The sequence below is a fragment of the Spea bombifrons genome, chromosome 10, assembly GCF_027358695.1.
Source record: "Spea bombifrons isolate aSpeBom1 chromosome 10, aSpeBom1.2.pri, whole genome shotgun sequence".
In the NCBI taxonomy this organism is placed as follows: domain Eukaryota; kingdom Metazoa; phylum Chordata; class Amphibia; order Anura; family Pelobatidae; genus Spea; species Spea bombifrons.
The window spans coordinates 27,819,504-27,843,231 of record NC_071096.1 but is presented as its reverse complement, the minus strand read 5'-3'; the positions used below and the strand labels follow the sequence as shown (position 1 = coordinate 27,843,231).

General features: G+C 44.9%; 1 protein-coding gene and 2 long non-coding RNA genes across 3 annotated transcripts; 2 read left to right on the top strand and 1 right to left on the bottom strand.

Moving 5' to 3' along the window:
* Window positions 1–2,483: 2,483 nt before the first annotated feature.
* On the top strand, window positions 2,484–4,766 carry LOC128468010 (putative protocadherin beta-18). Its single transcript, XM_053449785.1, has 3 exons — window positions 2,484–2,619; window positions 2,697–2,824; window positions 4,359–4,766. Exons 2-3 carry the CDS (start codon window positions 2,711–2,713, stop codon window positions 4,764–4,766), a joined length of 522 nt encoding a protein of 173 aa, XP_053305760.1. The 5' UTR covers window positions 2,484–2,619; window positions 2,697–2,710.
* Window positions 4,767–14,405: 9,639 nt separating this feature from the next.
* LOC128467850 (uncharacterized) lies at window positions 14,406–15,403 on the bottom strand. Its single transcript, XR_008345759.1, has 3 exons — window positions 15,346–15,403; window positions 14,894–15,052; window positions 14,406–14,503 (listed from the first exon to the last, which is right to left on the bottom strand). It is a non-coding gene; the product is annotated as an uncharacterized LOC128467850 (long non-coding RNA).
* Window positions 15,186–16,473, top strand: LOC128467849 (uncharacterized). Its single transcript, XR_008345758.1, has 3 exons — window positions 15,186–15,311; window positions 15,777–15,931; window positions 16,361–16,473. It is a non-coding gene; the product is annotated as an uncharacterized LOC128467849 (long non-coding RNA).
* The last annotated feature ends 7,255 nt before the right edge of the window (window positions 16,474–23,728 follow it).

The window sequence follows — 23,728 nt, the reverse complement described above, 5'->3', positions numbered from 1 at the left end:
CAACGCTTCGGGGGGTCCTCACAGCCTCACCAGCACGACTACGGTCGTCGTGAGAGTCGATGACGTCAACCGGAACAAGCCCGTCTTCCATCAGGTACCTCATACATTAAGTCAAACTCCAGAAAACCGCTTAGGAGAATTATCCCTTACTGAACACCAACTAACTAAAGCCGTGTTAGAACTGTGCTTGGCTCTAACACAAATTTGTGGATTTAACGTTATTTCCAGTGTGCCCAGTACCGTCACCACGCCGTAGTCCTGGAGAACCAGCCCCCAGGAACGTTTGTGCTGCAGGTGGAGGCGAAAGACGCAGACGTTGGCGTCAACGGTCAAGTGAAGTAGGAGATCGTTCATCGCGAGGGCTCTCTTCCTGCATTCCGCATCCATCCGGACACAGGTGCCACCGCCACCTATACCTTAAAGCCCTTTAACCATTGCATGGAGAGAAGGGCTGCAGCACGGTGACCGAGGACACACTTTCCTCCCCAGTGTATTTGTGTTCTAGGTTTTTAAATATGCTTTTTGCTGGATTGGTGTATACGCTTCTACCCTTCTACCCCAGGGTCAACAGAGGTGACATCTTGGAGCTTCATTTGATTCTGTTAAAACCAGTGGGTCAGATAGGCTCGGCGATGCAGGTTTTAACCATGGTTGTAGGTCATGTTAATCAGCCAAGCTTTTTTTCTCAAAAGCTTATGAGAAAATGTTCTTCACGTGTTATAGCAGGAATTGCCAGTCACATCGCCTCCGTGCTTTCTTTAACACGTTTCCCACGCAGGAGTCCTGACAACCCTTCAGAGCTTTGATCGGTAGAAGCAGAAAGAGTTCCCCGTCACCATCAAAGCCACAGACCAGGCGGCCGAGCTGTGCCAGATTAACCTACAGATCCAGGACCAAAATGACAACGACCCCAGCTTTGAGAACAACCACTACGAATGTAATTGAGCCTCTGTGAGTAGAGTATGAGATGTCTACAAGCACCAAGTCCCCATCATGTTCCTCTGTTCTCCTCTAATAATAGCGTTAAGTGGAGTTAAGAGTCTTCCTAGATCTGCTGGTCCACAAGAGCTTGGCCAGCTCGCCCATAGGGTATTTGGGACCCCAGTGGACAGCAAAAAAAAAACATGTTTCCATTCTTGTCCCAGATTTCCTGAGAGAAGATGATGCCGTGGGAACCAGCTTCCTACTCGTTGCGGCCCGTGATGACTATTATGGCGTGAATGGAACGATCACGTGCTCCGTGTCTGGAGAGGAACCAGTGGCCTTCAGCATTAACACCTCTACGGGGTGGCTTTATGTTCGCCAGCCAATATCTCGGGTAACGTAGCAAGCGTTTACATGCCGTGTTTAGACATACAACTTACATTTCAACAAGTGAAATTAAAATATCGCGGGGTCGCCTTCTGACCCCAGACCCCTTTATACAATATGATTGGTGGGAATGGTCCACTGTCTTTCTTTCTTGTTTTTTTTTTTTTGGATACGTGCCTCTGGGTAGCTCTGCAATTGGAAATTGGTTGGGCGATAGAATGAAAAACCCTGAGGGACAAGTACCATACAACTAATTAACACTTTGAGTGCCAGAGTATGTGAGTGGTGCATGAAACTCCTCAACAATCTGTCGTTTAAAGCTTTTAAATCAATTGGGAGAGCATTTTTTTTTTTTGTCTTTTCTTTGTGCGAGACCTTCAGAATGTGACTGGCCTCTATAAACACACGGTCGGGCAGGTTGCTGAATGCAGAAGGTTTAAGTGAATGTAATTATTTTTCTCGTTCGTGTAATTTTTTGTCCTTTTTTTTCCCCATCAGAAATCATTAATAACACTAGAGGTCACCGCCGCGGACGGAGGAAATAGAAGCACGCAGGTGGAAGTAGCCGTTCGAATCATAGATGCTCAGAATCAGCGTCCGATCTGGGAAAAAGAAAGATATGACCTGGTGATTCCAGAAAATACAATGAGAGATACGCCTGTTGTGGTATGACGTGACCTCTGACCTGGAAACCAGTGGAATTTTTCCACCCGTCAGTGGGAACTGTACAATGCTTCCAGCCATTGGTTGGGCACCTTACAATGCTTGCAGCCATTGGTAGGAGTCATAGAAGGATTCCGCCCATTGGTGTATGATCTCATTTGAATAAGGATTTCTCCCTCATGCGCGGCTACCAGGGATCGTACCCATCTAGACATCTGCTTCCTGTTAGGCCTGATATGAAACTAGTGAGAGGGAACGGGGTATGGAGACATCACCTCTAAGGAGCCTTAATCACCCTTCTAATGTCTGTCATTTCCGAGTGGACTTCCTGCTGTTGAGGGCTTCTTTTTACTGTAATTTACTGTTAATTACACAATGTTCTGCCATTCCTACAGACCGTTAAAGCTTCCTCACTGCGGGGAGACCCTTGTGTGACGTACAATTTAGAGGAAGGATTGGTCCCGGAGACTATCATGCCCGTTCGTTTCTAGCTGACGGTAAATCGAGAAGAAGGCTCTGCCTCCGTTCTTGTAGCTGAACCTTTAGATTATGAAACAACCAGGACTTTTATCCTGAAGATCCGAGCTCAGACCGTTGCTGCTGTGCCATTGGCTGCCTTCACTACGGTGTACATTAACATTACAGGTAGAATCTCCGGATATCAATTCTGTGCCTGCGCTGCTAGAACAGCAAATGTGAAGCCGGACTTGTTTATATTGGAGATGTGAATGACAATATGCCATTCTTTACGTCGTCCATATATGAGGCCACCGTTACAGAAGGCCTTGAATTGGGAACATTTGTGCTCCAGGTGTCTGCATCTGACCAAGATCTCGGACTGAATGGAGAGGTGAGTTCATACGTGAAACCTCATCACACGCACACTCTGACTCCTATAGCTCTGTGTTCCTTGGTATACTAAATGCGGTACCAACTTATAAAATCTGCACCCATTGACGCATGTTCTTCAGATATCCCTGGTCCTTCTAGCCATAACATATATTCCTGTAATTTGCACATGTGAAACAAAGTGCTTTATGACCATACCAATCCGTAGGACAGGGCCATGCCAACAGGGGCATATCAATCCGTAGGACAGGGGCATATCAATCCGTAGTACAGGGGCATACCAATCTGTAAAACAGGGGCATATTAATCTGTAAAACAGGGCCATACCAATCCGTAAAACAGGGCCATACCAATCTGTAGAACAGGGGCATATCAATCGGTAAAACAGGGCCATACCAATCTATAAAACAGGACCATACCAGTCTGTAAAACAGGGCCATACCAATCCGTAAAACAGGGCCATACCAATCTGTAGGACAGGGGCATATCAATCTGTAAGACATGGCCATACCAATCTGTAAAACAGGACCATACCAGTCTGTAAGACAGGGCCATACCAATCCGTAGGACAGGGCCATACCAAGCCATAGGACAGGGCCATACCAATCCGTAGGACAGGGCCATACCAATCCGTAGGACAGGGCCATACCAATCCGTAGGACAGGGCCATACCAATCCGTAGGACAGGGCCATACCAATCCGTAGGACAGGGCCATACCAATCCGTAGGACAGGGCCATACCAATCCATAAAACAGGGCGATACCAATCTGTTGGACAGGGGCATATAATCTGTAAAACAGGGCCATACCAATCTGTAAAACAGGACCATACCAGTCTGTAAGACAGGGCCATACCAATCTGTAGGACAGGGCCATACCAATCAGCAGGACAAGGCCATACCAGTTCATAGGACAGGACCATAACATTTGATAGCATAGGGCCATACCTATCAAGAGGACAGGGGTGCATACCAGTTTATAGCACAGGGCACTACTGATTCATACGATAGGGCCATACTGGTTCAAAGGACAGGGGTGTATACCAATTCATAGCACTGGACCATACCGATCCATAGGAGAGGGGTGTATACCAGTTCATAGTACAGGGCCATACTGATCCGTGGGACACGGCCATACCAATATCTACACTAGACCAGGGGGTCAGCACGTTAATTAGAGTTACTGATGCCACATAGGGGGGTTTTATCGCCTGATAACACTGTCTGGTATTAGGGCCAATTGTTGATTGTTGAGCGGTCACGTGTCAGTTAAAGCCACAAATAAATAATAAAGAGAAATTAAATCAATTTGCGGCAGAGCAGACAGACCTTTTGCTCATCGGATCGCAGCATTTCCTGCGCACCGGTATTACTGTTACGTTAATAATATATGTAGTCCTGGCAGAACATGTTCAGTAAAAGCTTCCAGGCCTTTGCAACAAAGAGCATTAGTGATTTTCCATCAGTTCAACCTTAAATCAGCAAAGTGTTTTCAGGCCAGCCTGCGCTAACTGTGGTCTGATTGTCTTGCTCCAGATCACCTATTCTATTTTAGAAGATCGCAGCGGAGACCATGCTCTGTTCCACATCGATCCCCAGACAGGAGTCATTTACACAGCTGCCGTGTTTGACCGGGAGACCAAGGGCTCGTATCTCCTAGAAGTTATGTCGTCAGATGGATCAGAGTCTGCTCGACCTGGAAAACATGGGCAACCCAATTCTGGTGAGGATAATATGGGGTTTATTTTGGCACAGTGGCCTTACTGCTCAACCGAAATGCAGCATACATCCCAAGAACTATTACTAAATAGTTTCCCACAACCCTCCCCATCCCAAGGTCCTGCCGAGATACCCATAGCCCTCCCTACCCCAAGGTCTGATCCTGCTAAGTTGCCCACAAACCACCCCAATGTATGTTCACAAAGCAGTGTCCATAGCCCATAAAACCCCAATGCCTCATCCTGCTGAGGTGCTCATAGCCCTTAATACCCCAAGGTCTGATCCTGCTGAGATACCCATACCCCTCCATACCCCAACGTCTGATCCTGCTGACATGCCCATAGCCCTTCATACCCCAACGTCTGATCCTGCTGAGATGCCCATACCCCTCCATAGCCCAACGTCTGATCCTGCTGAGATACCCATACCCCTCCACACCCCAAGGTCTGATCCGGCTGAGATACCCATACCCCTCCATACCCCAAGGTCTGATCCTGCTGAGATACCCATGCCCCTCTTTACCCCAACATCTGATCCTGCTGAGATACCCCAAAGTCTGATCCTGCTGCAGTGCCAGAGGGAGGGTCAATTGTTACGCTGGTAACTCTCAGCCCTGTTACCTCCTCACCTTTTAAATATTTAGGGTTGGGCACACCAGTCAACATGTAAAGAAACCCAGGGATTAACTCATGCAGTTCTGTTCGTATAAAATGACTTTAAGCTGCCAGAAGTTTATGCAAATCATGTCACTTTTTGTGTATTTAAATTAAGTTATGCACAAAAAATGAAATGTATTCTTTTATGCAATGCTAATGAAAACTATTCTAGAAGCAGCTTCAGGCTTCACAAACGGCTTAATATCGTGAATTTATAATGGTGTTCAGAAGGATCTACGTCCTAACACTCCTCTGAAGAGCAGCACGGTTTGCAAACGAGAACAAATTAACCCCAATAAAATGCGTTATTGGGGCGATTGGGCCAGAAATAATTTTTTTTTAAAAATGAGCCATTGACATGGGGCATCAGTTATACTCGTGTTATCCATTGAAACAAATTCCCGTCCACATTCATGTCATCTTCAAGAGTTTTGGAATAACGCGGCTGTATAAATTGTTTCCGAGCCGCAGGGTCTGTCCGCGGATTGTCTGCATATTAGTTTTCCGTGAAGAGACAGATACTTACTTTCTTCTTATTGAAGTTGAAGATGGCGGAGGAATGAGTTCCACCGGTACAGCAACCATTCATGTTCTAGATATAAACGATCATGCTCCGGTGTTCACCCAGGATACGTGGCATGCTACCGTCTGGGAGACAATTGAAATCAACTCTAACGTCCTTCAGGTGGTGGCAGTAGATGAAGATGACGGAGAAAACGCTTTGGATGTTAACGACAACGGGCCAGCATTGGCTGCTTCGTACAAACCTATTGTTTGGGAAAACGCAGTCTGGCCTCAGAGGTTCCATGTCAACGAGACATCGGATTTTTTGTATGCTGTGGATCTTGATACTGCAGAGAACGGAGCCCCGTTTACTTTAACTTTGCCAAATGACCATCAGAATTCTTCAACATTCATGCTAATTGACCACGGAAACAGCACGACCTCTGTTGAGACTCTGAGGCCCTTCGATCGAGAGATAGAGAGGGCTTTTTATCTTCCAGTTATAATTACGGATAGCGGAAACCCGCCTAGGGCCGCCACAAGCACGTTAACCATAACTATTGGTGATCAAAATGATAACCCCCACCCAGGAGCTCACAAAGACATCAGCGTTTACATCCTGGAAAGTGAGTAGCCTCAATAGTCTCTTCTCTGCTGTTTTGACCAGTGTTGTAGCTATTAATTATATCTTTACGTTCTCTGTCCCAGATGCATTATTTTACATGTTTTGGCTCAGAAATCTAATTTTCTTCTTGTCACCAAGTCTTTAATAACCCTTCCTATCCCCCCCCCCCGAACATCAGTTTGGTTATACGTACGTTCTCTTGATAAAGAGGCAGGAATAATGTTTGTTTTTAAATTGATTATAGAGACCCACGGGGAATGGTGGCTGTAAGATAAAGGTCGGTCTAGACACGTCATTTTTTGCTAGGAGATTTATAATTATGAATTTTATATTTGTACATAAAATGAATAATTTAAGCATACGAGAGATCGAAACAAAGGAAAAAAAATAATTAATCTCCTTGTCAAGGACAGACGTGCATGCCCACTCTTAATTTTGTTAATAGTTGATATTTATTAGATCGCTTTAAATCTGCACAATGAGTTTACATCCAAAAATCCCTCCTGGCAAACGCTGCCAAGAAAAAGTGAGCAGCAACAGTGAATGAATAATCTTTAGCCAACGTTAATGGCTATCAGTTATTTTCACTCCGCGCTTAACTGAGCTAAATTGGAAATTAGTCCTCGTTAATTCTCCGACAGGGCATGCTGATCGTATATTGTACAGTTCCTGACAGCAGAATGTAGGACAAATTATTAAAAATACAGATGGGCGCTGATGCAGACGTACTTATGAATGTCTTACCATTTTTTCTTGTTTAAAACAGCCGGGTGGTCATCAGCAGAGATTGGGAAGGTCGCTGTGCTGGATGAAGATGGGATACAAAACACTATTCCGCCGTCTCTCTAATACCCAGGTGAGTTCCATGGCTCGAATAACACACGCATTTCATGGTCATTAATGCACTTCACTATTGACACGCAATGGGTTATAGGTTGACCATGTCGGCCGGTGGCTGACCAGTTGCTTAAAGAGGTCTCAGAGAAGTTGATGGATATTTATTCATCAATCCAGAGGTAAATTGGAATACTCTATGTCACGACAAGTCAGACTTTGATCATTCAGGTGGATCACTGCTAAGGTAGGACGATCTTTAGTGCCGGTCTATAAGGTGTATGAAGGAACTGGATGACAAGTCTGGTGTATGAAGGATTGAGCAGACGTGTCTTGTGTATGAGGGAGATAGATGTGTCTGATAAATGACGGAGTGAGAGGACATGTTGTATAAGAGAGGAAGTAGACATGTCTGGTGTATAAGAGTGGGAGAAGACGTGTCTGGTGTATGAGGGAGAGAAAAGATGTGTCTGGTGTATGAGGGAGAGAAAAGACGTGTCTGGTGTATGAGGGAGAGAGAAGACGTGTCTGGTGTATGATGGAGCAAGAAGACGTGTCTGCTGTATGAGGGAGAGAGATGATGTGTCTGGTGTATGAGGAAGCGAGAAGACATCTCTGGTGTATGAGGGAATGGGATGACATGTCTGGTGTATGACGGAGCAAGAAGACATTTCTAGTGTATGAGGGAGAGAGAAGACACGTCTGGTGTATGAAGGAACGTGATGACACGCTTGGTGTATGAGGGAGTGGGATGACGTGTTGTATAAGAGAGGGAGAAGGGATGTCTGGTGTATGAGGGAGCGAGATTACGTGACTGATGTATGAGGGTGCGAGATTACGAGTCTATTGTATAAGGTAGGGAGAAGACATGTCTGGTGTATGAGGGGGAGAGAAGACGTGTCTGGTGTATGAGGGGGAGAGAAGACAAGTCTGGTGTATGAGGGGGAGAGAAGACGTGTCTGGTGTATGAGGGGGAGAGAAGACAAGTCTGGTGTATGAGGGGGAGAGAAGACGTGTCTGGTGTTTGAGGGAGAGTGAAGACATGTCTGGTGTATGCGGGAGAGTGAAGACACGTCTGGTATATGAGGGAGAGTGAAGACATGTCTGGTGTATGAGGGAACAAGCAGAAGTGTCTGGTGTATGAGGTAGAGACAAGACGTGTCTCGTTTGTGAGGGAGAGAGAAGACGTGCCTGGTGTATGAGGGATAGAATAGACGTGTCTGTTGTATAAGAGAAAGAGTAGACGTGTCTGGTGTATGAGGGAGAGAGAAAACGTGTCTGGTGTATGAGGGAGAGAGAAGACGTGTCTGGTGTATGAGGGAGAGAGAAGACGTGTCTGGTGTATGAAGGAGAGAGAAGACATGTCTGGTGTATGACTGAGCGAGCAGACTTGTCTGGTGTATGAGGGAGAGAGAAGATGTGTCTGGTGTATGAGGGATCGAGGTGTCATGTCTGGTATATGAGGGAGCAAGAATACATGTCTGATGTATCAAGGAGAGAGCTGAAGTGTCTGGTGTACGAGGGAGCAAGTAGATGTGTCTGGTTTATGAGGGAGAGAAAAGATATGTCTGATGTATGAAGGAGCGAAAAGACATGTCTGGTGTATGAGGGAGCAAGAAGATATGTCTGGTGTATGAGTCAGCGAGAAGAGACATGTCTGGTGTATGAGGGAGCGGGATGACATGTCTGGTATCTGAGGGAGAGCTGATGTGTCTGGTGTATGAGGGATTGAGAAGACGTGTCTGGTGTATGAGGGATTGAGAAGACGTGTCTGGTGTATGAGGGAGATAGATATGTCTGATGTATGACGGAGTAAGAAGACATGTCTGTTGTATAAGAGAGGGAGGAGACATGTCTGGTGGATGAGGGAGAGAGAAGATGTGTCTGGTGTATGAATTAGAGAGAAGACATGTCTGGTGTATAAGTGAGTGAGCAGACTTGTCTGGTGTATGAGGGAGAGAGAAGATGTGTCTGGTGTATGAGGGATCGAGGTGACATGTCTGGTATATGAGGGAGCAAGAATACATGTCTGATGCATCAAGGAGAGAGCTGAAATGTCTGGTGTACGAAAGAGCAAGTAGATGTGTCTATGAGGGAGGGAGAAGATATGTCTGATGTATGAAGGAGCGAAAACACATGTCTGGTGTATGAGGGAGCAAGAAGACATGTCTGGTGTATGAGGGAGCGGGATGACATGTTTGGTATCTGAGGGAGAGCTGATGTGTCTGGTGTATAAAGGAGAGAGAAGACATGTCTGGTGTATGAGGGAGAGAGAAGACGTGTCTGGTGTATGAGGGAGATAGGTGTGTTTGGTGTATGAGGGAGATAGGTATGTTTGGTGTATGAGGGAGATAGGTGTGTTTGGTGTATGAGGGAGATAGGTATGTTTGGTGTATGAGGGAGATAGGTGTGTTAGGTGTATGAGGGAGATAGGTGTGTTTGGTGTATAAGAAAGGGAGAAGGCATGTCTGATGTATAAGAATGAGAGGAAATGTCTGGTGTAATGACGGAGACAGCTGACGTGTCTCGTGTATGAGGAAGATAACTGAAGTGTCTGTTCTATAAAGGAGAGAGACACCAGACACGTCTCCTCTCCCCCTCATACACAGACATGTTTGGTGTAAGTATCTGGTGTATAAAGCAGAGAGAAGACATGAGTGGTGTGTGAGGGATTGAGCAGACGTGTCTGGTGTATGAGGGAGATGGATGTGTCTGATGTATGACGGAGTGAGAAGACATGTCTGTTGTATAAGAGAGGGAGGAGACGTGTCTGGTGTATGAGGGAGAGAGAAGATGTGTATGACGGAGAGAGAATGTGTGTCTGGTGTATGAGGGAGAGAGAAGACTTGTCTGGTGTATAAGGGAGAGAACTCACGTGTCTGGTGTATAAAAGAGCAAGAATACTTGTCTGGTGTATGAGGGAGAGAGTTGGAGTGTCTGGTTTAAAAAAAAGATAGAAGACATGCCTGATGTATGAGAAAGAGAAAAGATTTGTCTGGTGTATGGGGCAGTGAGAAGACATGTCTGGAGTAAGAGGGAGCAGGATGACATTTTTGTTATATAAGAGAGGGAGAAGACATGTTTGGCGTATGAGGGTGTGAGAAGACATGTCTGGTGTATGAGGGAGCTAGAAGATTTGTGTGGGGTATGACGGAGCGGCATGGCGTGTCTGTTGTGTTAAAGAGGAAGAAGACATGTCTGCTGTATGATGGAGACAGAAGACGTGTCTGGTGTTTGGGGGGAGAGAAGGCATGTCTGGTGTATGAGGGAAAGTGAAGACGTGTCTCGTGTATGAGGGAGAGGGAAGAGGTGTCTCGTGTATGAGGGAGAGGGAAGACGTGTCTCGTGTATGAGGGAGAGAGAAGACACGTCTAGTGTATGAGGGAGACAGAAGACGTGTATGAGGGAGCGAGATGACGTGTCTGTTGTATTAGAGTGGAAGAAGACATGTCTGATGTTTGAGGAAGTGAACTGAAGTGCCAGGTGTATGAGGGAACGAGAAGACGTGTCTGGTGTATGAAGGAGATAAAAGATGTGTCTGGTGTATGAGGGAGCGAGATGACATGTCTGTTGTATAAGAAAGGGAGAAGACATATCTGGTGCATGAGGTAGCAAGCAGACGTGTCTGGTTTATGAGGAAGAGAGAAGACGTGTCTGGTGTATGAGGGACTGAGAAGCCGTGTCTGGTGTATGAGTGAGAGAGAAGTGGTGTCTTGTGTATGAGGGAGTTATCAGAAGTGTCTGGTTAATGAAGGAGAGAGAAGACGTGTCTGGTTAATGAGGGAGATGGAGGACATGGCTGGTTAATGAGGGAGACAGAAGACGTGTCTGGTGTATGAGGAACTGAGAAGCTTTGTCTGAATGAGGGAGCGAGAAGACTAGAATGATGTATGAGGGAGCAAGAAGACATGTCTGATGCATGAGGGAGCTGGCTGAAGTATCTGATGTATGAGGGAGCGGGATGAAGTGTCTGGTATATGAGGGAGCAAGATGACATGTCTGTATGAGTGAGTGAGGAGACATGTCTGGATTATGAGGGAATGAGAAGAAATGTCTGGTGTGTGAGGGACAGAGATGATGTGTCTGGTGTATGAGGGAGTGAGAAGACATGTCTGATTCATTAGGGAGGAAGACAACATCTCTGGTGTGTGAGGGAGTAAGAAGACATGTCTGATGTATGAGGGAGAAACACAACGTCTCTGGTGTATGTGGGAGCGAGACAACGTGTCTGGTGTATGAGGAAGTTAGAAGATGTGTCTGCTGAAGGAGGAAGATAGAAGACACGTCTGGTGTATGAGTGAAGGAGAAGACGTGTATGGTGTATGAGGGAGTGAGGAGATGTGTCTGGTGTATGAGAGAGAGAGACGACGTGTCTGGTGTATGAGGGAGTGAGAATACATGTCAGGTGTATGAGGGAGTGAGAAGACGTGTCTGTTGTATAAGAGAGGGTGAATACATGTCTGATATATGAGGGAGCAAGAAGACATGTCTGGTGTATGAGGGAGCGGACAGAAGTGTCTGGTATATGAGGGAGTGAGGAGACATGTCTGGTGCATGTTGGAGCTTGATGACTTGTCTGTTATGTACGTGAACAACCATATGTGTCAGGTGTATGAGGGAGCAAGAAGACGTGTCTGGTGTATGAGGGAGATAGAAGACATGTCTGGTGTATAATGGGAGTGAGTAGAAGTGTATGATTATGAGGGAGTGATGAGATGTGTGGTGTATGAGGGAGTGAGAAGACGTGTATGAGTGAATGAGGAAACATGTCTGGGTTATGAGGGAGAGAGAAGAAGTGTCTGGTGTATGAGGGAGAGAGAAGACGTGTCTGGTGTATGAAGGAGAGAGAAGACGTGTCTGGTGTATGAGGGAGAGAGAAAACGTGTCTGGTGTATGAGGAAGAGAGAAGACGTGTCTGGTGTATGTGGGAGTTAGAAGCCGTGTCTGAGGAAGATAACATTGCATTGACAGTTTGTTTTCTGTAGGTATTTTTGGTTGAACCAAAACAACGGGACAATCCTAATGACCGAGAGACCTCCGCAGGGAACGTACGACCTCAATATCACGGTTTCTGACGGTGTGTGGCCAGATACCTTCTCTACTATCAAAATTTATGTACAAGAGATTGGAAGTGACGCCTTCCGCAGCTCGGTGTCTCTGAGACTCACAAGTAAGTAATAAGTCGTGCGGAGGGGTCTCAGGTAGATTCTTGTAGGACTCCGCTTGGACATTTGATGGGAAGACTGCCTGGTTTGACCATCATAGAGTTTGCACTAGATAAAGAAGTGATGTACAGGTCACCATAGCTACATATATATGTAACCATTTCCCTGGACTCCTGTACATTGTACCATAAAGACATTAAAATTATGTAGTATCCCTGCATAGGGATCGAAGGAAATGGTGGGACAGGAACTTGGCATTAAGTGACCCCTGTCCTACTCAGTGCGTAACCCCAATTCCCTTCCCCGCTCCTATCTGGGTAAATACGTTACTATCTCTGCTTCTCAGTCACAACTTTTTAACCCGCATTTTAGGCATTACAGCAGAGGAATTCATAGAGAAGGATGAGTTTGGAGTCAGCAGATGTGACCAGCTCCAGGCCGGCCTGGCAGACATGGCAGCTGTATCCACATCTTCAGTGTGGTGAATGCAGAGGATAACGCGACCGACGTGACATTTTCAGTATGCTGAGCTGCTTCCTGCCACAAACCCGAGATCTTACGGAGCTTATTGACAGCCCAGAGAGAGAAGGTATGGACAGAGTGTTTATGGCATTATTACTGAGTAAGAATAACGTTGGCTGTCTCTTAAAATTAATGATATTTCAAAATGCAGAATATTTATCAGTCTCGTGATATCTAGATGTATTCTTTTTGTCTTTCAGAGTTTTGTGGAAATAATTCTCTTTTATTACTTTATAACAAAAGTAAACATCTAAGAGAGGTGCGCTTTAATCATCTTTATCTGCATTTGTTGTGGGAGGGAGCTGGTCCGGGGGTGCCTAATGGCAACAGAACTGTGATGGTGTCTACATAAGTTTTTGGTGCCGTCTTAACTGAGTTTTTTTGTATTCTTCTCAATGACAGATCTGATCGGTTCTGAAGGAAAGGAATTCCCAAGTATCCATTGATTTCTGTTCACGGATGGACTGTTTGCAGGATGGCGGGTGCACAATCCATGGCGCAGTCAGCAGATCCCCACCACTCGTGGATGGAGGCAGCGCATCTTTAGTCTCAATTCCCCAAGTCGGAAACGTGTCCTGTAGATGTCCAGTACAGAAGCAATTTTTACCAGAACTGTTATTTTCTGCCCCAAAACCTTTGCACGTCGACTCACCTCACCGGTTACAGGTAGGCAGATTCTCTGGACCATGTTCCTGTGTGACTTATCCCTTACATCACCAACTTCGGACAGCCTACCTTTGAAACTAAAATATTTCCATTTGTCTTTCTAGGTGCCGCTGTTTGACTTAGTTCCTTGGGCCACGCTGCCAGCAGACTCAAAACATTTCACGTTAACGGCTATGCATGGATTCGTTCTATTGGCCACTGCTCGGACAGCCATCTATCGCTGGAGTTTGTAAGCGACAGCACAGTTGGATTATGACACAGCGGAGAGTCATGAGACAGTAAGAACTTCATTGCAATTGGTGAGTATCAGGAATGGGCGTAGCGAGGAGGAGCAGCATCAACTTGCGAGCAGAGGCAGAGCACCTTTTCTTCCTTATGTTACAGATGGTTATTAACTAGTTATTATATACCTCCTTTGTTTCCTTTTTGAGCTTCTATAGAAGGAAGATGATCTTATGTTTCTTTGTGCTTTAATTGATTTAAACTGAGAAGAAATTGAGAACTAAACCATTTTTATTGAATGTCTACATAGTACAATACAGACAGTCAAATCACAAATACAATGCAAAGAGTAACAAGTAAATCACAAATCACAAGTAATAGGGTAACAAGTACAGTGCAATAAGTTACAAATCACAAAGCAAAGAATCACAAATACAGTACAATGAGATACAAATCACAATGCAAAGAATCACAAGTACAGTGCAATGAGTTACAAATTACAAGGCATGGAGTTACAAATACAATTATGAAGTCATGAGTAACATGAAGTGAAAGCAATAGTAAGTCTACATTTACAATAATCAGTTGTATTACATTCTTACAGTCTGCTCCATGTCCCGCTGCACTGCTGTTAATGTGGTTTTGTTTCCATTCCCAAAGATTACGAGGGGCCAGCTCCTTTTCATCTTCAGACAAGACCTGACCACGCTGAGGCTTGGCTTTCCAGAGCAGGTGAATGTTACAGATGGAGAATGGCATCCGATAGCCCTGCGCATAAACGATAAAGTTAGTTAATTATCACATTGTGAGCCAGACATGTAATTAATGCAGTCACAGGAAATCTTAAATATTCTCCTTTACTCACAGAAGTAGAATGAAGGTGAATCTTTGAGAGCAGAGACAGAGCTGCATTATACTCAACTAACTGACCCTCAGCTAACTCTACATGGAACATATAACCAAGACAATTCACACCAAATACCCAACGATTCAAGTCGCACGCAGTCAAATTTACTTAAGGAAAATGTCAACGTCGGGCAGTCAGGGAAGATGAATTACTGACTTCATTTACTTCGGTGCAGGGAGTCAGCCTGACTCTGGTTCGTGCCACACGGCTTTGATAAATGAGACAGAGGGGATCGGAGGAAAGCTACTTACAGAGGATCGAACGAGTTGTAACGTCCACGGAGTCATCATGCAGGACAGAAGGTATGGAGCACACGGACGGCTTGGGCTGGAGATCAGGGCTGACTTTACTGCAGTCACAGATGATAAACTGGGATTAATGCCTAGCGGCTGCTCTACTGGGTTGGCAATCTGCGTGGATGAAGAGAAAGGAAGTGTTGAAGAGCCATGACAATTTTTATGCATGTTTAAGATTATCTGCACTAGTAAAGCCCCACACCACGTGTTACTGTGACCCGTGTCTGATATGCATGCCATTCTCTGCAGGTTTTGGGAGTCGGATACCGTTCTGCAGCTCGGAGGCGTTAAGCAGTCATCTACTCGTTCCCACAATCTCCTTCCGCACAAACCCTTTAAAGGCTGTCTCCGCAACGTCATTCTTAATAAGCAGGTAATGACTTTCTATCACGCAGAGTATCGCTTACCTCTTAGTGCAGACGGCTGCTCTGTAGTGGACGTGGGAGCTGTGGATGCATCCGGTAAATCAGCTTCGGTACTTTGGGGGTCTCTGAGCAGAGGGACGTGGTATGACCAGGTGGGTTAGCAGGATAGTCCCAGCTGGTATCACGTAGGACAGAGGTATCACGTAAGACACAAATAAATTAGAATGTTCTTTGATTAGCAACATGTATTACCAATATTCAGTAACATACGACTTGCAGATATGCAGCCGGACTGCACGAGGAGCCAGGTCAATAGACATTATAAGGGTAACAAAGGGTAACTAAACCGTAAGAACGCAACCAGTAGCGGGGTCCGCATCAAAGCTTTCCACCGAGTTATCTGAGCTACTTTGTGATGACCTGCAGAATGATATCTAATTTTCTTAATGCAGTGTGTGTTTCCTTTAACACAGGTGTATGATCTAGCAGCCCCACTGGAGGCAGTTAATAGCTCCCCAGGCTGTGCGAGGAAGGGTACAGCTTGCTCATCACCTGCACCCTGCGACTTTCCTTGCGTCAGTGACCCCCAGCTGTGATTGCCCACCCGCTCACCAGGACTGCGGAAAGGGTACAGGCTTGGCTTACACCGATGCGCTCACAGGTAATAACTCTACAAGAACATTAAAAAGAGACAAACCTGAATTAATGGTTCCACCACCTTGCTGATATCCGAATGTCTCCCACTATAAAGTGTGTTTTATATTAAGCCAGTTAGAAGTGCTATTTTCATGCCAATATTTATGTTATATGAAAGAGACTCACCTGAACTGGGACATCTTTGTGAATGCCCAGAGTATAGTGTAGATTATTGGAAAATGGGGAGTCGCGGTGCGATCATCAAAGAATCCAGTCGAATGTTTGTGTCCAAAGCTCTGCCAGAATGGACTCTTCATACATCACATCTGAATGCTCTGCCACCGCCTGGTGCTCTGCTGGGCGATCATTTCTGTATCACAGTGAATAGGGTAATCTGCATTATATACTCATCCTTTTGCAGATGTCCACAAACACTTCTTCCATCCTGGAGGCCACATCCGGTACCTGCTCCCTCATTCTCTCCATCCGCAGCAGACACATTTTCAGGCAACGTTAAGAACATACAACGCCGACAGTCATCCTGCGTTTGTCTTCTAAGGACTGGAGCGAATCCATCCACCTGCAGGTACCAAACACAGCACAGTCCATACCTTGACAACGCGTCATGCTGCACATTGGGTAGAGACGCGTCCACATCTGAAGCTCCCGATTCAGAGCAGCCGGTAGATGGGACAGCTTTAGGGTCATTGTATTTCAGCATTCGCTGCGAGAGCCCAGAGTGCTCCACTGTTAGGTGGTCTGGGTCCACAGCAATGGCGAGCAGCCTGTAGATCATAGCGGAGCTTCAGCACCCGATGGTTCAGCATGACCCCGGGATCTAACGGCACCGTTTGTTTTGTCGAGGTGAGGCATGGGCTTCTAACAGTCTCCTACAATCTCAGAGTGGAACAAAGTTGGCTTGGAAAGGATGCAGAACAAGATCACGCTTCGCTTTAATGGAGGAGGGGAGCACAGAGACAACAGCAGCTCACAGGACCTACAAAGAAATTAGTCGTTCCAAGATGCAAGACTCTGGGAAGTCTCAACCAAACGGGTTATCAAGGTAAAATAAAAAAATTGTTGTTACAGATAGTAAGCGTTTACGCTTTTGAAACAATGGGCTTTAATAAAACTGTAAAAGCATTTCTAGTGAATGTAAGAGTAGAAGCCATCTGTAAATCCATGGGGTATAAAGACTCTCCCTGCCCGTCATTACCTGGAATACACCATACGATGCAGAATTCCCATCATGCGCTGATCTCCAATTCCTTCTGTGTAATCAGGATGCATAAAGAATGCGAGACTGAACGGCTACCGCCTGCCCATGGAGTACACGACGGCCTGCCGGTGTCAGTTATAAGCTTTGGGGTCCTACCTTGTGGTTTCTAAGCATTCCCAGTTAAGCTGCACTCCATACAACGCATTCACTCCACTCGATTGTTAAACCACCACTCCCATGTGTCGAGGGATAATGAGAATCGTTGTCCTGTATGAAAGAGGAAGAAACATTTTGAAACTTTTATTCAGCGCTGGAATTCCTGCCAAGGGTGGATCCGGACAAGATAAGAATGGTAACAACCCTGTTATTCATGATGGATCACGAAAAAGCATTAAAATATAAGAAATATTCAGGAAGCATGCATGCTTCAAGAGGATAATTCTTGTGTCTCCATTTGCAGCGCTGATCACCGGAATTCTGTTGTGGTCTCCGTGCAAGAGGAGGAAGACCATAAACCAAGGAGTTTATCACGGATCTGGGCATAGCCAGGACCTTGAGGACACCAGAAAAAACATCTTCCATTACAACAAAGACCACGTGAGTAAAGCGTTTGTGGGATACGATGTTACATTTGTTATATGTAGTTTGTAGCAAGTTTAAGACTTTGGTCCACTCAGCAACTAATACCAACCATGGACAATTGCAGGCCGATAACAGGTGGGAGCTGCTGCTGATCCTGGAATTCTGATACAATCCATACTCCATACGCCTTAAGCCGTTCATACACAGCTGAAAAGTTAAAGGGATAAATTACCCAAATCACACTCAAAATACATATATGGGGGGTGGTGAGTAGGCAAGCACACATTTGGTGCAGGCCGGGTTAAATTGGCTGAAATGCTCGTTTGACGGTGGGGGCCAAAGTTTGTGACTCTCTCTAAACTCTACTCTTACACGGACAACGATGATCTGCAGTGAAAGAGCAATGATTGGGAAAGACATCCTATGCTTTTGGCAGAGACTTGCGGTGATAACATTGAGGATTGTGTACCCAAAGCAACAATGGTTTGATCTGGAGAAGCTGCAGAAATAATGGAGAGAAAGCAGACCAAAGAGCTTACAGTCTAACCAGTGGTATCCCCTCGCTCACCTCAGAACAGCAGCAAACAGATCTGCAAACCTAGAGCCGGGACAAGAAACTTGCATTAGTTCTCTAGTTACCCTTTATACCCCCGCGTGACTCCAATTAACATCTAATCACCGCACCCCTATCAAAGCTTTAACGACTCCATTTAACGAGCTCCACCCCGGACTGTGATTCGATTTCCTAACGAGGGCCCAATAAGGATACAGGATTTATTTCATTTTAACATTACGGGGCTCACTCGGCCCACCCACGTGACCCCCCCCGTTCATGCCTTACCGCCGGCATGCATTCACCTGTGCCAAAGCCCCAGCTCCCTCTTCTGTTTTCACCCTTTAAAGTTTGAAATAAACTCAGTAAAAGATTTGGCTCTTTGTCCACAATTTGTAGTAAAACATTGTTAGGGGCCAGCGATTAAAACAAACCATGGAAACAATTGGAGACCAGCCCAAAACTTCATGAGGCCATTTTTGCTGCACGTGGTAAGTTCCAGCCCCAATATTTGTTTTATATAGCGCCATCATATTTAGTAGCGCTGTACAACGGCTAGACAGGGTATAAGTAGTATGTAACATAATTTGACTTAAAACACAGGCGAGGAGGGCCAGCTTGTGTTCATAGGGGGGCAAACCCTGCATTTTCAAATTATATTCGACAAACACATTTCAAATAAAAGATATATATAGAAAACCGCTTCTAACAGGATTATGGCCCTTGAGAGCTCCTATATAATGCGAAAGAGCATCTAAAAGTTAACCATTTAAGTGTAACCAAACTACTGAAAAACGTACGTAAAACAAAGAAATTACTTTCACAGTATTAGGTAACAAACACGCAAATAAACTTGTACAAAAAAACTATGCATACCCCGACCATGCGAGACACTCTGTGACTGAAAGAAACGATCTTTGCTTCTGGGGGGTAGATCTAGAGGGCTGTATTCATTTCAAAATCACAGAATTCACAAACCTTTGCCAATCCTTCTCCAAGCTCAAGACCAGAGGACCAGCTCCACAGGACCAAGAAACACAAAGTTCTGGCTAGAAGGCTGGAGAAACGCCCGGGTTAAATAGACTTTTGATTGAGGAAATTAGGTACAGGTGTGAGTCAGGAGCAGGCAGACATCTTATGTCCATGGAGAGGTAAATAGTACAAAATATAGCAAACTATATGTAGATATAGCTTGTTTCATGGCAAAACAGCAAAAAGTCTAGTTGTCTTGTGGCGTAATGGTGATTCTATTCCTGGTAAATATATATTATTATAGCGGCTGCGCGTATATCTAAGTCTTCAGAGTAGGTGAATTTGAGTTTATCTATTATGGACGAATGCACTTGGGATGTAGAAATAGTGAGGCAAACTATAGCATTGAGAATGCCGTTCGGCCAGTGACAGCAGACGAGAGGGATTTAGAGTAATAATTACTGATGACTTAAAGGTAAGCAGACAATGCAGTAAAGTGTTGGGAAAAGCATGCAGGGTGCTGGGTTGTATAACAAGAGGCGTTGGTAGCAGGAAGAGTTTCTGCCTTATATTGTAAATCATCCAAAATGTTATACAAGGAAACATGCTTCTCTACGTATATATTTTGTGCTGTTTCAATAGCATGAGCATCCTGCCATCGTGTACTATTCACCATATATCAATGGGCCCATCAGGAAATACTACTTTACAGAAAGGGTAGTGGATGCATGCAATCACCACACAACAGAAGTGGTAGATGTTAATACAGTGAAGACATTTAAGCAAGCATGGGGTAGGCATAAGGCTAAGCTAGATATAGGATAAGACAAGATACTAAGGAAAGGATTCAGAGGTTGGGCAGACTGGATGGGCCGAATGGTTCTTATCTGCCGTCACTTTCTATTTTTAAAACTGGCAGCCAGAAGGGACCCTTGCGCTCTCTCAGAAACTTTACTAAAGGAGCCAGTCGACATTGGGTGCTCATTGACTATTAGATGCCTCAACATTGACATCCCTCACATCACAGTGTAAAAAATACACATCCTGACTGTAAGCAACGTCTACCATCCATTATATTTCCAGAATATGAACTTTACTTCCTAATCACAAATTCACCGGGCTCTTTGCAATCCATTTATTAAATGCAAGGTTTTTTGTAATATAAATTAAAAAAAGGACATATCTCTTACTAATAAAGCTTTTGGACACGCTTGGATTAGAACCAGCAACCCTTTGGATGGAAAGTGGATAGCTTACCATCACGCCACACAGCAGTTGCACAAACTTTTCTGTTTCACATTTATATACCGCGTCCGTGATCCAGGCACAGGCAGGCATTATATATCCACGGGGAGAGTGATTGTCTGTAAGAACTTCGTGGTGTGATGTTTCAGCTTTCCGTAGTCCTCTTATACTCACATGCACTTGTTCTAAAACTTATATATATATATACATAAGTCAAGCTGGGGGAACGAACCAGTAACCTTCCGTATCGGAGGATATACACCTAACCTTTGCACCAACAGGTAGTTGGAAATTTCTACACCCCACAGATATATTACACTCGCCTGCCGCCCCTACACACATCTCCTCAGGAACAGCCAGGCTTTATACGCCAAATGGGGAAACAAAGCCCATAACGGCGTTGTGGCGTTGTGGCTAGGAGCGATCCCTACAAAGGACACGGTTTTTGGTTTCCTACCTAAGGGTTCTTGTACCGTGTGGTTGTGTAAATATGAACACAACCACTCTAACCTATACACAGCTCACAAAAGTATTTTGTCTTATATTTTTTAGAGCAAATATTTTTACATAGTGGCATAAAAGTAAGGTGTCTTATCGACTGTTTTATACTTTCCATGATTCCTGACTTACACAGCCACTCAAACACATACACACACACCAACACCACAATGTTTATTTGAGCTATCCCTGTACTGTAAGGAGGGAGTGAAAAGGAGAGAGGTGCAGCTTAGTGAATGAGGGGACAAAGGGACTCTGGAGATGATTATGGGGAGAAGACCTCCCAACGTTACAGTATGGTCAGAACGATGGAAGACTGAATTAACTCTCACAGTCTTCACAGTGTGGCAAATATTTTATTTTGAGTTGTGGGAGCAGAGGGAGTGATTGCATGCTAGGGAGTGTGGAAGGCCCAAGTTTTGTTACAAACATTGCACTGCTAATAATCTTAAACATAACCGTACATTAACCCTAAGCTATTTTTTAGTTCTTGTCCCACATTTTTCCATTCGCATACCTGCCAACACACCCAACATTTTTGTGGACAGTCCTGCTTTTTTCCAGTTCTGTCCCATCAAATTTAGCTAAACTAGGCATACTAGTGCACGTAGGTAGGTATAGCTGGGTAGGGTAGCACTACAACATTAAATAAATATAATAAAGTAAACAATAAATATAACTTTAAAATAAAATTAAATAATTCATTTGTTGATGCCAGACCAGCCCCCTTCCGGCGACCAATAGAGTCGCACACACGTACCTTCACGGCGCAAACGCATCTGCTGCTGCGTCTCCGATGTGTTCTTAACCCCGTATTAACCCCTGCTACGCAGCCGGGAGAAAATGAAGATGAAACGAGCACGAAGAATGTCCGCGAATATTCGCCCGTTCCTGTCTTCTTTTCGGGCGAATATTCGTGGACATTCTTCGTGCTCGTTTCATCTTCGTTTTCTCCCGGCTGCGTAGCAGGGGTTACGAAGATTTTTTCCCCCCTGAAGACGAACACGAAGAGCTCCCTGGTACCCAAGTCTAATCGTTATAGTGGATCTGTGTATTTGTATCATTTTATACTTGGTGCATATGATTATATGTGGAGCAGGCAGACATCGTATGCATCACTAACCATATAAAAGTATTTTGGTTCTAATCTCCATGAAAGCTGGATCTACGTGTGTAGCGCGTCTGCATGTTCTTCTTATGTTTTTAGACGGGGTCCGTATGAGTAAATGTAGAGCAGGTGGGCGGCCAACACCATGTCGTGGTGTGGTGTAACGGTTAGGTGTATCGCCTAAACTGTGACTGGTTTCTGGTTCAAACCCACTTTGCTCCCGTAGGTAACTGTATAGTGCTTCTAACCCCCTTTGCTTTGTGGCTAATTTATTTCTAATATTTTTAGAGTCTGGAGATATTAGTATATGTGGAGCCGGTGAGCGCCCAATTTCTGTAATGGAATGGCGTGATGGTTAAGTGAATTGTATAACGTGTGGCTGGCTGCTGGTTCTCACCCGTCGGTCTGCTGTATGAAATGATTTCTAATCTTTTAGACCGGGTACATCAGAGTATTGTGCTGTGGAAACAGCAGCCAGCAAACATCAATTTGCGCCAGTGGTGTAGATGTTAGGTGCGTTACCCACCACCCAAAACGCTACCGGTTTTAATCTCCGTGAAACCCGTGTTGATGTGTGCAGCATGTCCGTGTGTTTTCTTTTAATGTGTTTAGAGGGGTATATATGAGTATATGTGGGGCAGGGGAAGATCAGGAGCCATGCTGCAGCGTGGTGTAACGGTTAGGTGCGTCACCTACCGTTTCTCTTGTTGTTGGTTCTAACCCCCTTAACTCCTGTCGGTAACTTGATGTTGGCTTGAATGTTTTTTTTCTTAAGTGTTTAGAGTGGGGTACATAAGAGTATTTGGGGGACAATCAGTCAAGTCATAACCAGCCGCAGTGGTAGGTTAGGTGTCTGGCGCATTATCTACCATGCAGCGCTTTGTTGGCTCCAACCCCGTGATCTCAGTAAACAAACGTCTGGTGAATGTGTTTTTTTTAAATGTTTTTAGAGCGTGTGAATCTAAGTATATGTTTATCATGCCATGGTGTGGTGTAGTGGCTGCGTGTATTACCTGTAATACAACAGGTGAACTCGCTGTGTATAGTGTGGCTGTGTTATAGTGAGTGTTATAGTGCGTGCGTGTGTGACTTATTTTATATTTGGTGCATGTATGTGTATCAGGCAGCCGGCGAGCTCACGTTCATGCGGTGGCGTAAAGGTTGGGTGCGTTATTCATGTTGTGAATGATAATTTTAGTCCCTGTGAATGTGTGGTGCGGTTGTGTTGATTGTTATAGTGGATCTGTGTATTTGTATCATTTTATACTTGGTGCATATGATTATATGTGGAGCAGGCAGACATCGTATGCATTACTAACCATATAAAAGTATTTTGGTTCTAATCTCCATGAAAGCTGGATCTACGTGTGTAGCGCGTCTGCATGTTCTTCTTATGTTTTTAGAGGGGGTGCGTATGAGTAAATGTAGAGCAGGTGGGCGGCCGACGCCATGTCATGGTGTGGCGTAACGGTTAGGTGTATCGCCTAAACCGTGACTGGTTTCTGGTTCGAGCCCGCTTCCCTCCCGTAGGTAACTATATAGTGCTTTAAACCCACTTTGCTTCATGGCTGATTTATTTCTAATGTTTTTAGAGTCGGGAGATATTAGTATA

Bases quoted from the DNA above. Each gene is read 5' to 3' on its own strand.
- LOC128468010 (XM_053449785.1), top strand. From the start codon at position 2,711: ATGCCATTCTTTACGTCGTCCATATATGAGGCCACCGTTACAGAAGGC. The intron at 2,825-4,358 runs GTGAGTTCATAC...GTCTTGCTCCAG, and splicing joins ATCTCGGACTGAATGGAGAG to ATCACCTATTCTATTTTAGA.